Raw genomic sequence first — 16,502 nt, forward strand, 5'->3', positions numbered from 1 at the left:
TATGGGGATTATTACTGGTTTTCCCCAGGGAGCATGGACAACGTGCCCGTCGAGGAGGCTCCAGGGCCGGCGGGTGCCCTCCCCTTCCCCGCGGCGGAGAAGACGCCCACCGCCCACACAGGTAGGCGTCCGGGCCCGGCTGATGGCGGGGGAGCGAGAGGGGGCTGCTCTCGACTTGGGAAGGGGTGGTTGTGTCCCTTGTGTCCCTCCCGGCCCCGGGGGGTGGAGGGAGATGCCGGTGCTGCCGGCCGGTCGCTCGCCCCGGAGAGGATGCGACGGGCGCTGCCCCGACGGCTGTCCCGCTGGAAGCGGCCCCTGGATCCAGGCGGGACGGGGCAGAGGTGGGAGCAGAGAAAGGGGTCTTGGATCCTCTGCCTGATATTCCTGTATCCCTGGGGCAAAGGTGGGAGCAGAGAAAGGAGTCTTGGATCCAAGACCCCTTGGATCTTGGATCCCTGTCTGGTATCGCTGGGGCAGAGGTGGGAGCAGAGAAGGGTCTCGGATCCTCTGCCTGACGTCCCTGTATCCCTGGGGCAGAGGTGGGAGCAGAGAAGGGGTCTTGGATCCGCTGCCTGGTATCCCTGGGGAGGAGGTGGGAGCAGAGAGAGGGGTTTTGGATCCTCTGCCTGACATCTCTGTATCCCTGGGGCAGAGGTGGGAGCAGAGAAGGGGTCTTGGAGCCGCTGCCTGGTATCCCTGGGGAGGAGGCGGGAGCAGAGAGAGGGGTTTTGGATCCTCTGCCTGACATCTCTGTATCCCTGGGGCAGAGGTAGGAGCAGAGAAGGGGTCTTGGAGCCGCTGCCTGGTATCCCTGGGGAGGAGGCGGGAGCAGAGAGAGGGGTTTTGGATCCTCTGCCTGACATCTCTGTATCCCTGGGGCAGAGGTGGGAGCAGAGAAGGGGTCTTGGATCCTCTGCCTGGTATCCCTGGGGTAGAGGTCGGAGCAGAGGAGGGTCTCAGATCCACTGCCTGGTATCCCTGTATCCCTGGGGCAGAGGTAGGAGCAGAGAAGGGGTCTTGGATCCAAGACCCCTTGGATCTTGGATCCACTGCCTGGTATCCCTGGGGCAGAGGTGGGAGCAGAAAAAGGGGTCTTGGATCTGCTGCCTGGTATCCCTGGGGTAGAGGTGGGAGCAGAGAGAGGGGTCATGGATCCTCTGCCCCAGGGATACCTGTTCCCGCTTCCCTGCGCGGCGGAGCCCCTGCAATCTAAAATTTTCCCCAGAAGCTGGACTTCGAAGTCTTTTCAGTCTTCTCTGCCTGACCCCAGTTCTCTCTCTTCTCAGATGTCTCCCCGGCTTCCTCCAGCTCTGGGACACTCACCCAGTACACCCCTGACTCTGCCACTAGCCCCACCGCACAGTGCCCGTCTCCCCATCCCTCCGTCAAGAAGGAAGGTGAGGGTGTGGTGAAGAAGGCCAAGAGCCGAACAGCTTTCTCCCAGCAGCAGCTGCAAACCCTGCACCAGTGGTTCCAGACCCAGAAGTACCTCAGCCCACAACAGATCCGGGACCTGGCTGCTGCCCTGGGGCTCACCTACAAGCAGGTGAACATCTTGCTCTGAGCAGCTGAGTTGCATCCCTGGTGTGAACTGGTCTTGTGATCAGGGTTTTTTGGGGTGTTTTTTCTTAGACTCCAGAGATGAGTTTCTTTCGTGGTCTTGTTTACGCCATTGCTTATATGAGAGAGCAGAGGGCGTGAAAACTTATGACTCAGGCTTCCTCTTATGTTTGGTTCCAGCACTATTCACCCACTCCTTGCAGGTGTTTGAAAGCACATACAGAGCAGGGCGATGCAGAGCCTGCTTAGTCTTCTGTGGGGACGTGTGCTGTCTCTGAATGTGAAAAGCCAGATACTGGCATTGCTGTACAAGCAGCCTTTCTTAGTCAGTGGCACCTGGGTCTCTCCCTAGAGAGAAGGTCCTTGCCCCACCAGCTACTGAAGGAATGACTCACTCCTGAGTCAGCACTGATCTTGGCAGCAGCAGCGAGGTGCTGCTGCTGTACAAGATGTGTTTCTGCAGTCGTCCTGGCCTGTCTTTCAGGTAGGGGTTTTTGGTGCCGTGAAAGACCCCGTGGTGATCTGAGGAGTAAGAGTGTTAGTTTTCAAGTCTCCATTCCGATTCTGTGGCCACCTGGGTCTGCTGCATATTGTTGGCTGCTGAAATTATATACGGTATTAAAAGCCCAGCAGAAGCTGGACTGTAGTGGAAAGCAAAACATCTTTAGGATGTGTACTAAACTCTTGAGTGTTAATTTCTAATGCCCCGTGTCCTTTCTTAATCACTTCTAGGTGAAAACATGGTTTCAGAATCAACGGATGAAATTTAAACGTTGCCAGAAGGAAAGCCAGTGGGTAGAAAAGGGACTGTATCTACCACAGGTGAGATAATTCCCACTTTCCCCATCACCACCAGTCCGTTCCTCCAGTCTGGGTAGATGTGTATCGTGTCCAACCTGTTAACTTGAGCGATGCAGAGGACTCAATATTACCAAACCAGGTGTATTTCTCATAATAATGCTTACAGTGCCACCTATGGTAAGCCTGCCCTGGCACTGAAAGAGCTTCCCTTCCAGTCCACCTCTCCCTCAGCTGAGGCTAGATAGAAAACAAAATAGCTGAAGAGGGCCAGCAAAGCTACCTATGCTGGTTTTCTCCCCAGCATGGTGCTTCCAGGCATGTTGAGTTGGAGATCACCAATTAAAGATCTTGTCCTCTCTGCTATTATTAGTCTATAGTGAGGACGAGGAGTACAAAAAGATACACTATTGTTTGGTGTGGGGGGAGAAAGGAGGGACCCATCCCAAAGAACGGGCACGGTTGGGGTGGTGCTCTGCATTACTGAACGGCCTTCTCCATTTCTCCTAGAATGGGTTTCATCAGGCTGCCTATCTGGATATAACCCCCACGTTTCACCAGGGCTTCCCCGTCTGTGCCAGCAGAAACCTTCAGGCTGTGACCAACGTGCACCAGGCTTACAGTGGTGGCCAGACTTGTGGGAATGGGCAGAGCCTGTACTTCATGGCCGGAGTGGAGGATGAGGGGCTCTTTGGAAAAGGTGGGACAAGCTGCAATACCCAGCAAGCTGTGGGTTTATTAAGCCAGCAGATGAACTTCTATCACGGCTACCCTGCTGACGTGGATTATGTCAGCCTGGAGCCAGAAGACACCTACAGCTTCCAGAGCACCTCTGACAATGTCATGCCTTTCTCGAGCTCTCCTGTACGGCATCAGTACCAGCCCACTTGGCATCCCCTGGGGACCCAGAGCAGTTATGAATCTTAGACCTAAGTATTTTTTCCTCCCTTCTCCTGTTTTCTCTCATGGGGTTTCGACTCAGGGATCCAGTTTTTATTCCTTTCTCTTGCCCCTCCTCTGTTTTACTTCTGTTTTAACCATTGGTGGGGCTCGGCACCCTGCTGCCTTGGGCCAGTTTTCTGTTTAAAGACACCTGTCTGTCCATGGCTAACCCTTGGCAAGGGTGTTTTATGTGCAGATAGATGGAACCTCATTCATGGAGGGGAACGTGCAATGCCACAGCCAGGAGCAGCAGAGGTGGTAAAGGTCCACGTCTGCTGGCCAAGTCCCACCTTCCTCTGCTGCCTCTTTAGCAAGTGATCTCAGGTCCTTGCCCTCTGTGTCTTGCAGCAGAGCTTTGCTGGAGAAGAAAACCCTGTATTTCAGCATATTTCTGCTAGATATACCCTGTTGTTGCCCAGAATCTTTCCTGCTGTCCTGCCTATTTCTGTAGCTACCTCAGTCAGTTAACTGCTGATAGGCTCTTCATCTGCATCCTCTCCTCCCTCACTGAAAAGCTGTATGAGATCATCTGATTTCAGATGACTTGATCCAGTTACTCTCAGCAACCCCTCCTGGGGGGGTCAGTACCTGCCTACCCCTTGTCTGTTGCCCTTCTGTGTATGTAGGGCAATTGAGAGGAGGGGGAGGAGCAGAAGAGAGAAGTGGGGTAGAACATTGCCCATACTTCACATGAGACAGGTTTCCAAAGCTGCTAACATACTTGAGCCTGTCAGCTGCTTCAGTTCTGGGACTATCCCCACCCAGTTTAGATCATGCCTTTCTACATCTCTCTGTTGAGAGACTGTTGGCTTGTCCCAACCTGCAGATTGCAGCAGAGGGTAGCCCAGAGTGTCCTTGTGGGAAGTGTGAGGAGTGGCTGTGTGGAGTCATCTTTGGAGTGGTGAGAACAGTCTGCTTATGCATACCTGATGGTCCCCTAGCACTTCACAAACACAGCACCACTACAGTGCAGCTTTCCTTGGGGTAGAGGTGGGCAGCCAGGTAGAGGACTCGGTTATTTTAAAGGTTATGTTTAATGTCACTTATCGTGGAACCTGGATGTTGGGAGTGGGGAATCCTGTTGGGTCCTGGTGGAGTTGTCATCCATGGGGCTAGAGCAGGATGGTTCCCCACGCTCTATTCTAATCCCAGTTTTAGAAGTGTAAACGAATAGGATTTTTGTCCCTTCCCCAGGGCTTAGTTGGATCTCTTCTGTGTTGTTCTGCTGAAAAATGGCACTGGCTGCCGCATCTGGCATAAGTAACCAAGCTCTGGGGGAGGCGAGAAGTTTAGAGAAACCTAGTTAGACAAAATGAGGAAAATGCCAATTAAAATTTTCGGTTTCATTTTTTTTAAATAACTGAATCATTTCCAGTACGGAGAAATTGAAGTCGGCTCCAACCTATGTAAAACTTGACTGGTTTGTTGTTTTGTCTTTTTTTTCTTACAAGATGTGGAATTGCAGAGTCCAGTCTGCCACTGCCCAAGAATACGAAATGGCATGAGCTGGCCAGTATAAGTGAGATGGTAAAAGCATAAATACTTCTGTTGTAGAGGTTTGTTGGTTGTTGTTTTTTTATGGTTAGTGCACAATTTTTTCTGCAACCCTGTCTTCAAATGCCTGCACAAGGGTTGTATGTTGTAGTTATCACTGCAAAGGAGGTGAACATCTGTTGTTGTTCCACAATGTTGTTTCTTAAGCTGTGTTTTCTTGCAGTGATCTCAAGCATGTTTTATGTTTTATGCATGTTGTCTTTTATTACTTTGCTTCTGCTCAATGTTCTTGACAAACTTGTTTGAATTGAAAATAAATTACTTTATTTTAATGTTGAAACTGTGTCGCCAGCTTGCGTGGGAACAGCCTGGTGCGAGGATGGATATTCTGCCCAGGTTAGACCAGCAGTACTGAGAAAAGGAGGGGGGAAAAAAAGTAACCCTACTGTGTTTCTTCCAGAAGTAGGATCAAGCAACTGCTTGGAAGGACTAGTTCACATCAGCCTTGTTTTTAACATGCAGGTGTGTTGCCTTGTGCAAGAGGGGGCTCCAGGGGTCGGCTACTGGACTACTAGCTGCTGCTTGCAGTAATATGCAGCCCTATAATTAGTCCTTAAGCCACAATGCTTCAAAACAGATGTTTAAGTATGAGGGTAGGGGCAAAAGAAAGTGTCTTTTGAGATTCTGTGGCCACCTCCTGCTGCTCCAGAAGGTCACAGTGAGAGGTCTGGAATTCATAGAATCATAGAATGGTTCTGGTTGGAGAAGATCTTGAAGACCATCGATTTCCAACACCCCTGCCATGGGCAGGGACACCTCCCACTAGACCAGGTAAGTTCTGCTTCATTGAGTCTGCAGCTCTGGAGTTCTTGTGCTAACCTCAAGTTTGTGTGTAAGTAACTGAATCCTGCCTCCAGTGCTGAAACAACAAAAAACCCCTTTCTTTCCCTGCTTTACCCCAAGGCTGCATTTATCTCCTCTTAGCAGCTGGGAGCAATATTAGCTGTTTGGGTTTAATCCCAGGTTCTTTAAAGGACCGTACACCACCAAAGCTTTTCATCTGTCTGAAAGACAATTTAGCTAAACTGGTGGCTGACTGCCCAGGCTCAAATTGTCACAGGGTCTTTGCTGACCAGAACCTGCTTGTGTGGGTGCCAAAGCATGTCTGCTTTCCTTTTGCAATACTGCAAGGATCTGCTTCCTGGGGTGAGGTGCAAGATGTGCAGGAAGGAGAGGGAGCGGAGGTTTGAGCTTCTGGAGAAGGAGGACGGGCTGAGTTGTCCACGTGCGGGTTGCCAACCTTCAACAGGAGAAAAAAAGTAAATCTGACCTGGAAGAGGGGGAAATGCCAGGTTCACACGGTTTCCTGTATTACAACACAGAGCCTTTCTCAGAGTGACTTATCTCTCATTTCCCAACATCAGCTTGGATGAGTTCTGAGTCACGACCTAGTAGTAGCGTTAATTTTAACAATTCCCTTGGGGAAAAAAAAAAAAAACCAAAGCTGAAGCATATACCTATAAAAATCATAGATAACTAAACCCTTGCTCTTTCAGCTTTAAAATTACCAGTTTCCAGGTTTGGGGGGGGAGGAAGGGGGTCATGGTGTCTGTTTGTTTTTGGTTAGTTGTGTTTGTTTTGTGTTCTTTTTTTTTAAGATGCAAACTTAAAGAAATGTACCATGTGCCCAAGCCTTGGCAGAGTGATGGAAGGGGTGCTCGCTACGGGTTACCTGTGTTGCTTGGGCATGTTTCTCTTCCACGTTTCTCTCACAAGGGTGAAGCACGTAGCCAGAGCTCAGCTGGCTCCTGCAGAAACAGATATTGTTGCTGGGACGTTTAAGGACGTAATACTGGGATTGAGGTGCCTTGCTCTGCGTGCTGTGGTCTGCATTACTGTATTTACCACGGGACTTCTGCAGCAACAGAGCATTCCTTGGTGGGTGTGTTATCCCCTGGTTGCTCAGCCTGGGTTGCAAGCACGTGAAGTTGCAGAGCTGGAGGGAACACGCAGAGTGGGCTGTTGTTGGTGTTTTGGCAAGCGGGCTGGAAAGGAGTGCTAGTAGGTCAAGAAGGGTTTCTAAAAGCTGTGGGATGGAGAATAGGGCTCTGCCTTTCCACAGTCTCATGAGATCCCCTGTTACCTCGATGTGCCTGAGTCACCTCACTGTGTGAAAACAGCTGCACAGGTAATTGCAGCGCTACTACCAACATGGTGGAGCTGCAACTAATTCCTCCGGACTCATACTTCCCGAAGGGGTGATTCTATGATTTTAAGTAAGTACATGTCAGCAAAAGCTTTTTCTGCTGGGTTACATTGCACCTCCCATTAGGACTGTTGCTTCTGGTGACTGTGCCGCGTAACAGTGATTTCTGCGCCCTGCAAACACGATTCTTCTTGCCAGCAAATCTTTTTAGGGTCAAGCTGTAAGCTCACACAGAGTTCTTACACATACTGTAGCTTGTGGAAATACACTGCACTCTGATAGCATCTCTGCAGCGTCCCAACTCCAGTCAGTCAATGCTAGGTCCAGTGGTGGAGCGAATCCCACCCAAACAGAATAAATTAGATCTAGTGCAGACTATGTAGATCAGGGTTTTATTCTCCAGTTCACTGGGTTCCAGCCTTTGCTGTCCCATAGGCAAAATGCCAAGCAAGTACAGCAAGTCATCTCATTCCTTGCTCTCTGCGTCAACATGGCCTGCAGCGATGTTTTACGAGCTGCTGCCTACAAGTTTCTTCTGAGTGGCCCATGAGCAAGGGCTCCTAGCCACAGTTGTCTCTCCGGCACAGATTAAAGGCACACAGATCTTTGCTTTAATAGGTTCTTCCCTACAGGCATGTGTAAGCATTATATTTAGCTTTCTAACTACGCTGCATCACTCAAATGCTGAGCTAAAAGGGTTTTGAAAATTTTTAGTAAAGCATTGCCACGCATCTGCTTGGCCCATCACCAGTGGCCAGCAGCATCTTGGCTGAGCTGTCAAAAAGCACAAAGGGCACAAAATCATGGCCCTGATCTTAAACAATAAAAAAAAAAAAAAAGTTTTTCCTTTCCTGTGAGGGCCGTGTTATCTTCATGCTGTCCAAAGTTTTGAAGAGCACCCTCAGGTCAGATCTGTGAATCTCTTTCACAACCAGGCTAGAATTAATTTCTCACATTTAGTGCAAGCCCATCTGCTCACAGACGAGGTGTGTCCCTAGCAGCTGGGCTGTGTCTGGATCACTAAATCTTTTATAGATTACAACATCATGACTGCTGCCTTGGGTGAGCCCCAAGAGCCTTCCGAGTCATGGCTAGACGTTTGCAGAAGGCACCAGAAGAAAAAGCAAGTCCCAAGTGTCCCCCTCTGGCTGGCAGTGGCTCAGGGGCTGCCTGTAACAGGAGCTGCATTCCTGCTGATATTAGGGGAATGCAGGCATTGGGTGAACTCCCTTCCTGGAAGTTCCTTACTTGCCCGTTTGAATTGCTGCAGGCTTTTGGTCCCCAGAACCACCTGTGGCAATAAGCCCTGTCTTGGAATGATGGCCCCTAGAAAAATATTGTGGGTTTCTTGAGGAAACTGCAGGATTTGGTGGTGGTTGTTAGCACAGCTTTGCTGAAGGTCAGTAGTAGTGAAATCACAACTGTTGCTCTTACAGCCAAGCATCCTTCTGCAAGCCAGTCCCAGCGACTTCACACCGTGATCCTGCCTGTCCTCAAACATCCCTGAAGGAACAGGGCATGACAGGTGACTCCTTTTCCAGAGAATTATTAGTGAGTAACAGTCACAGGCTCAACATTTTCACCTACAGCAACGTTTTATGGGGTAGCATGGGAAGGATAATCAGGTTAGTAGCAGCACTGTTGACTCCAAAGGAGCTGTACAAACTCCTCCCACTCATGTGAGAGCCTTGATAATTGCTGCTATTGTAGTCCACCTTCAGATGTTAGCCAGCACCTTTCAGTTAAGCTAACTCAATCGATCCCCACCCCTCTGGTGGTGCAGTGGTTGCAAGAACGTGTCTTTCCCAAGCTTAACTTGCTGGGTGTAGGACGTTTGTGTTTGGGCTGTGCGTTAAAATGGATCTCCAAAATGATATGACTTAAAAATTAGCCCTCCAAAAGACCTTATTTTTTCCCAAATCATGCTGATTATACAGTTTACAGTCGCAGCTCTATAAATGGTGTAGCTGAACAGCCAAAGGGTCGAAGTGTGGCTGCAAGAGGGAGTGGAGGTGGGAACAAACAGCTATGATGCACATAAAGCAACTTTGCCAATAAAAGACCATGCCTCTTATTACACTAGTTGCAGACATAATTGCCTTCATTTTAAGCTTTTTTTTTTTTAACCATGACAGCCACTTCATTGCATTAAGATAAAGTCATTGTCATCATCAGAGTGATAGAAAACCCGTGACTCAGTGAACTGGGGCTCTGTTACTAAATATACCTTGATACACGCGTCCGGTTTTAGGTACACTTATGCAGTATTAAGTTTAGAAATGATGGTACCTCTATGTTTTAGCTAGTCCCAGTATGAAATGTTGCTGAGTAGGAGAAAATCTTAAGGTGAGTGGTAGTTACTCACATCGTCCTCTGACTCTAGATATCTGGCGTTGCCAAAAGTCACGAAGCTGATCCACTAATAACACAGAAAAATCTCCATTTATAGTTTCAGAGTCAAATCAATAACAACAATTATTGTAACACCTGTACAGTAACAGCATACGGTTGCTATGGCTATTTATGCTCCATCTGGATTTTATATTGCAATGCTCTATTACAGTGAATAAAAGATACAGAAAAATACATAATCCATCTTAAAAATTTTTATTATTTGCCAATTGAACACACTGCTTAGTTTTCTTGAGGGGAGGCACAGAAAGATACAGGCTAGAACAAAGGGCTTATTTACCATGTTGATGCTTACCATCTTACCAGCCTTTCTGCAAGCCACTTGTCACATCTCCTTTCACTAGATGCTTCATCAATTCTAAACCTTGTGGCTGACCTACAGAACTGGTGGTCTAACCATCAGGTGGATGCCTTGTGTGTGACAGTAACTTCTTCAACTTCAGTGAAGGCACCAGTGTGACCAGCACCTCTCCATACAGCCCATGACTTCATTTGTTATTATAGACAACTGTACAGTGATATGTAAAAAAGAGATCCCCAAAGGAGTCTGTGCCTTCTCTGAGACAAGTTACAAGAATTGAGAAGATCCAGGGGATAATCTAGGCAGCCAGATCTTGGTTCTTCCTGTAAGGGAACTTGTTTGTCTGTGCCAATAAAGAAAGGTGCGTGTGTAAGGGCATACAAATCAAGGGCTGTATGTACCTACATGGGAAAAAAGGTATCTGCAAGTCTGTGTGTCTGTGCATGTCTGTGTGTCTGTGCATGCTTGCAGGCACGTGTTTGGATGCCGAAACAGGTTCTAGCTACATAACGCTGCTGAGTTGGCGAGCACACGAATAGCAAAGGGAGAGATGAGAATAATGCTTTGATTCCTGGGTGCCCAAGTACCCCACATCCACAGTGCTTAGGAATGATAGAGATGATGGCCAGCGGTGGTTGGGAAAGGAGCCCCCATGGTGGCCGAGTGGTGAAAGTTACAGCTGTCATTTGTCTTTGTGCCCGGATATTCCACACTGCCAGGGTAGCTGTGGTAAAAGTCTACTTTGTGCTGGGCAATGAAGCCCACTGTCTGCTGAACGCTGCAGGTGCCCCCACCTTTGCCAAAGACTCCTCCATCCTCGCTGGTCACGATGGTGTAGGTGTTCTGCCCTGTTCCATACTGCTGACGAGGGGGAGGCATGGCTTGGATGTTGCTGGCTGCGGCGATTGGGTAGCCCTGGTGGAATTTGGGGTGCACATCCAGGTAAGTACTTGGCTGGAAGCCACTCTGGAAGGGAAAGACAGGGAGTCAGAACACATATCTTCTCCACTGGTATCCACAGGCCTGACACATACTGGGGCTATGTCCCTTCACGTTTCGTGTTGTCTCTTGGTCAGCAGCAATAGCATAGGAGGGCAAGAAGAACCATATCCATCCCCATAGCTCAGGGGTGGGTACACAGTTTTGTATATATATATATGGGGGGGAAAAAGCTTTTTTCTGGAAGCATCTCAGTGGCATAATCAGCCCACTGCTGGGCTACCTACAGAACATGGAGAGTTGTGCCAAGTCTCTGCCTCTGGGCTGAACAAACCAGAAGGCAGGCTACACCGAGACTGGTATGCTTAAGTGGCCCCCTTACATATATATATATATGGAGGAAATATATCACAGGACTTATCTGCCTAGGTGAAGGGCCATGCTGAGCCTTGTGCTATGCTCTGACCTGTGTGAGGCACTGAGCCCGTTCCATCCACAGGCTATGCTTCTGGCACCTCTTCAGCTTCATCCTCCGGTTTTGGAACCAGGTCTTCACCTGCGTGGGGAAGAGAGAGCAGAGAAAGACTTCAGCAAAGGAGAGGGAAGAGCAAATGCTACCGGATTCACATGCCACCAGATGGCATAGATATATCTGGGCAGCAGCAGATAAAGCCCTTTGAGAGCTCCCTGGGGCTGCTGCCAAGGGGCCGTGTCTGTCTGGCAGCCTCAGCAGGTGGCTCCTGCATCTGCATGGTGGGGGGAGGGAATGGCATTACATCCACGGGACAGTCAGAGCTGTGACAAATTGACTCATTTCAATCATGGAAATGACCGGCTGGTGCAAATTAGACCCACCGAGGCCTCTACAAGCCCCCTGTGCTACAGGCCAGCTTCTAAGACACTGTCTCTGCGTGCCTGGGAGAAGGGAAGAGAGAGGCTTGCTCCTCGCAACCTCTCTCTTCCCAAATTCAAGCAGTTCCCAAATTCAAGTGGGGGGGGGAAGGGGAATTCCAAAGCTGTTTTCCCCCAGGGCTGTGTCTGGGCTGTGGGAGCAGCCTTTGCAGGGATGTGGATTCGGGCAAAGAGCATTGTCCCACCTGCCTTGCTCCAGACAGAACCAGTTCAGTGTGTGCGTGCGTTATGGGTGCACTTACAATTCATACATGACTTTTTGACTCCAGGGGCACCCAGGCCATCCTGCCCAGCTCTGAGATCCAAATTCCAGGCAGATTTTGGATTTGTAATTGCAAGCACTTTCGCCCCATTGCCCAGCCCCACCTCTGCTTTAGGAAGGCATCATTTGAGCCAGCAACAGTTCCCTCCACACAACCCACCTGGAGATTAGCAGAGACCCTGAAAGGCTGCAATGTACGGACCTAGTGGTACCCACGCAGAGAGGGGAGAGGGTGTCAAACAGCCAGGCAAGCGCTGAGTGTGGGACATGGTTAGACATTCACCATCATCAGCCCTGGGAAAGCTTAGTGATAACTTTCAGCGTCTTACAGCCCCAGGATGCAGAGGAGTGATGCATGCCAGGATTTCTGTGAAGGTCACCAAAAAAGTCTGTGAAGTGCTGTCACACCCAGGGTAGAGCTTGTCTGTGGCAAACAACAGATTCATCACCGTGTTTGCAATTCTACTGCAAGTGTTGGCAGCAGTACCCTTAACTGACCCCTCACAGCGAGGTGCCACTGACTCTCCTGTCCCACAGAAGTGCTTCTGACCTCTGGGCACGACTAGGCAGAGGAGCAACTGTTAGCTGGCACTTTTGCCTCTATTCTCTGCTGGGGACTCATTTTTCCATCCTGTCACTGCCTTTTGTGACCATTCAGCTGCTGTGTGACACATATACCATGGGTCAAAGACTCCGTGTTCACCTGCTTGTAGGTGAGCCCCAGGGCAGCAGCCAGCTCCCGGATCTGCTGTGGGCTGAGGTACTTCTGGCTCTGGAACCGCTGGTGCAGGGTTTGCAGCTGCTCCTTGGAGAAAGCTGTTCGGCTCTTGGCCTTCCTAACCTCCTCCATGCCATATTCTCTGCCCTTCTGAGACTTCTCTGCCCTGGGCTGTGGGGATGAGGATGCTGAATGAGGACTGGTGGCCGAATCTGGTGTGAATTGGCTGAAATTCCCAGAACTGGATGATGCTGGGGATACTTCTAGAAAAAAAAAAGACAATGGGAGAAGGTATACAAGACATAAAGCACAGCTGTATTGCTATGAGCATGCTCCCTGCCTGCTGTAGAGCTCCTTGCCCACCAGACAGGGGCTTTCTTGAAGCAAAGTCTTTGTGTCACACCCCTTTCTTCATGGATCTGTGAGCACAGACAAGCCCACTGACAGCAACCAGCTTCCCAGCTCAGCCCTCCAGGATGCCCATGGCTCCTTGGTGGAAAGTCAGGGCAGGGAGGGGAGAATGGTGCATGTTGACTCACAGTGTTACTGTCCTCCTCCAAAAGGCTCTGATAATATTTTGGCCTTAGTGAGGTGTAAAGAGGCCTGGTCATGACTGCAACCATAGCTTTGGGTTAGTGACTAGGCTCCCCAAAACTGCCTGCCTAGCAGTCTTAAGGTGCCTGATAGACAGTGGCAAAGCAACCTCTGACCAGCATGTATGGTGCCTTATAGTGATGGGGCAGCAGGTGGAGAGCATCAGCCAGGCCTTGGATATTGAGTTGCTCCTGTTTGCCTGTGGCTCCCACCACAGACCATCCTGCTGCTGGAAACGTGCCCATAGATGGAGGGACCTATTTGGCTGAGGGGGGCTTCTGGAGAGAGAAGAATGAAGGAGAGAAATTTGACATGAAAGTGGGGAGGTAGGGAGGAAAAGTGGATGTGTGGGACAGCTGAGAGGAGCCAGTAATCCTGTACCAGGGACACAGGGGACAAAATTTAAAAGTGCAGAGAAAGGTGTCCAAGCCCCTTCTCATTTGTCCAGATGTCTTAAGGGGTCTCTGTTGAGGACAAAGTTGAGATAAAGATCTAAAGGAAAAACTTCCTAAACAATCTGGGCTACTAGTCCAGACAAAAGCTGCCAAAATGCAAAGTCATTCAAGCTGCCTGAATAGGAAAATGCTAACAAGAGGGATTACCCAGAATCTTTTTGTCAGGTGCCTGGTTGCTGTGGTCTGTGAGAGTCTGAGCCCTTCTCTGGCCAGTCCTGACTGAAGGGCTGTGATGGCAGTTTGCCCCCTTCCCCATAACTGCAATGATAAATCTGTTCATCACTCCTTCCTTCAGCTACTGCTCTGCAAACCCTTCTGCATGGTCCATCCCCTCTCCTCCTACTGACATTTCAGAAGAGAGGGGGTGCAGTGAATTGAGCAGTGCCACTTTCAGTACCCAACTTCTGACTACTGAGCCCAACCAGTAGCTCCCAGTCTCCTTCCTACTCACCCCAAGAGCTGTGACTCTGAAACCTACTGAGACACCCTCCTCAACCTCCCGAGTATGTCCAACACAAAGTACTGACACCCCTCTGAGGAACGGGCTCCCCATCCACCCTACCAGACCCTTCTTTCTTCTGTCCTAAGCTGAGACGCCACTAAGCAATCACTCAAAAGCCTTGAGGTGTTGCTGGGCCTAAGAAAGGCGGCCATGTTTGTGGTATCTTCTCCCTTGTTACCCTCCTGACAGAGGTATGCCTGTCTTCGTGGTGCCTGCTCCTCCAGGGTTGCCTGCTCTTGGCTATTTCCTGCCCCTGGGAGATGACAACCATCCAGAGCACAGGCTATGTGAAGAGAAAGGTGTGTAGTGGAGCAGGTTTCTGGTGCTGGGGAGCAGGGTCGTGAGGATTACAAAGGGATTCTGCCTAAAAGGAGAAAGGGACTGTCAACAGATGAGGTGCAAAGGCCTGAGGTGCTATGTGCATGGGGACAGACTGCAGAGCCTGAGAGGAAGCTGAACATCTGCGGTGACCTGGATGCCCAGGAAGCTAAAAATTCATGTTGGACCACAGGATGCTTGGCTCCTGCAGGCTGTGCAGTAAAAACCTTATTAGGTAGGAAATGAGCATGCTGAGAATGTGGGCTTGGAAAACAGGAAAGTCTTCTGTTAGACAGGAACCACAGCAAGACACTGGTAGAGCTGAAGATCGCACACGTTCCTGCTTGGCCCAAACCCCCATGTAATTTACCACCTGCTCAAGACAAAGGTTCTCCCTCACCAATGAGAAGACAGTGAATTAAAGAGGAAGCCAGAAACATGAAGAGCAGTGCATCAGACATAAACATGAAAACCTAAGACAGACCCACTCCCACAAGCCCTTGGCATCTGTAGGTCTTTGCTCCCATGCCTGAGGTGTCTCTGTAGAGAGGCAACAGAGGAGAGAGTTTGAAGATAAGCTTGAAGTCTGTACACAAGGCCCATTGGGGGCACAAATGAGTCAATCTGCCTGTTGCCTCTGTGGAGCAGGCAGCAGGGGAAGAACCTAAGCCTTTCTCCAAACTACATGGCAAGTAGCCACGTGCCCAGTAGCCAGCAGTCACTCTGCCCGAGCCTGTAGCTCTCTACAGCATCTGATGGCTTGAAACTGGAACTCCAAAAGCTCACCCTTCTCCCACCCATTAACCTTACAAGAGTCTTAGTTACCCTGCTGACCACATCACAGGGCTGGGAGAAAACCTGTTTTCATCAGTTGTCCTATTGCCACTCACTGGAGTGGGAGAGGAACGGCAGGAACAGAAAATGCCACCATGGTGGGGCCTGGGACTTTTTTGCAAACGGTGAAAGGCAAGGCAACAAGAGCATGGAAAGGGGAGGGAAACAGAGAAATGAAAACAGCAAAGTAAAAGAAGCAGAGAATAGCAACTCGGAATTTAAAGGGAGCTGATTTCCCAGCACAGCGATTCAGAGCATACCTTGGCTCAAGTTTAACGAGCACGTGAAGGGTGCGAGGAGTTTGTAAGGGGATAAGGGATGCCACAAGCAGAATTACCTTCAGGATTTATTTCTCCCCATAGCACACATGACAGCATTTGACTGAAAGGAGGCTCAGACATTCCTGTCCCGAGAACCACGAACTCCCATAAGACCATGTTGTCACAGTGCCCCTTCAGCCCTGGCAGTGCCTCAGCTCTCACAGGTTTGGGAAACCTGTTCTCAGCCACCAAAGGCTCTCACAGCCTCTTCTGAGGTTTGGGAAACCTGTTCTCAGCCACCAAAGACAAGTAGCATGGCAAGGTGGTGTGACTGCCCGAGGTCACCCATCCTCTTCACCTTCCCCAGCAGATTTTTCCCAGCCCACGCGTTAGGAAACCAAGGCAAGGAGGAGAGAAATATTTGCTCAAGGTCATGAAGCAAATGGCTGACCTGAGATCCTGGGTGACCCCCAGCTCTGGGACATGGCCGAAACGCCTTACCTGTCATCTGCCTCTTCCCTCCCACCTCCGGAGACTGACTGGCACTGGTGGCTCCTGCTGGCCCAGTGGATGTGGGGGCATGTCCTGCCTCCCCCGCCGAGTTCCAGTAGAACTCCACGTACCCCATGCCAGTCCCGCTGGGGTAAGCCTGGTAGGGGGGCAGAGCCAAGTGGGCACACATGGGAGGCAGACGAAGGGGTGGTTCCCCCACCTTCTGGTAGATGCCACCTTCACTTGAGGGGTTAGGTATCACCAGCAAGCTGAAGTAGCTCCCAAGTGTAGGCAGGCGGTTACCTTTATAGCTGGCTATACCCTGCCTGGGACTGCAATATTCACCCTAGTCCCCTCCTGGAGGCTCTTTGTCATGTTAAAGAGGCTGATTGGTGGGGTGGGGACAGAGCAAGGGTGGGGGGGGGAAGGGAGGGAAGAGGTGGGGGGAGCCACACATGGCATCAGGGGTAAAATATGTCCCCTCTGAATTCTTCCCATTCTGC

At 50.1% G+C, this 16,502-nt stretch overlaps 2 protein-coding genes across 2 annotated transcripts in view; one reads left to right on the forward strand and one right to left on the reverse strand.

Annotated features, from left to right (window-relative positions):
- LOC106886831 (homeobox protein NANOG-like) overlaps positions 1–3,285 on the forward strand; it is a 4,536-nt gene extending 1,251 nt beyond the window's left edge. Inside the window, exons 3-6 of the mRNA XM_014940064.1 lie at positions 29–121; positions 1,287–1,546; positions 2,293–2,382; positions 2,869–3,285. Of these exons, the coding sequence (XP_014795550.1) occupies positions 29–121; positions 1,287–1,546; positions 2,293–2,382; positions 2,869–3,285 (860 nt within the window). The remainder of the gene's footprint in view (positions 1–28; positions 122–1,286; positions 1,547–2,292; positions 2,383–2,868) is intronic.
- Positions 3,286–10,316: 7,031 nt separating this feature from the next.
- LOC106886858 (homeobox protein NANOG-like) lies at positions 10,317–16,189 on the reverse strand. Its single transcript, XM_014940111.1, has 4 exons — positions 16,009–16,189; positions 12,530–12,807; positions 11,119–11,208; positions 10,317–10,679 (listed from the first exon to the last, which is right to left on the reverse strand). The coding sequence occupies exons 1-4, from the start codon at positions 16,187–16,189 to the stop codon at positions 10,317–10,319; spliced, it is 912 nt and encodes a 303-aa protein (XP_014795597.1).
- Between the last annotated feature and the right edge of the window lie 313 nt (positions 16,190–16,502).

Source organism: Calidris pugnax, unplaced genomic scaffold, assembly GCF_001431845.1.
Source record: "Calidris pugnax isolate Ruff unplaced genomic scaffold, ASM143184v1 scaffold36, whole genome shotgun sequence".
NCBI classification, from domain to species: domain Eukaryota; kingdom Metazoa; phylum Chordata; class Aves; order Charadriiformes; family Scolopacidae; genus Calidris; species Calidris pugnax.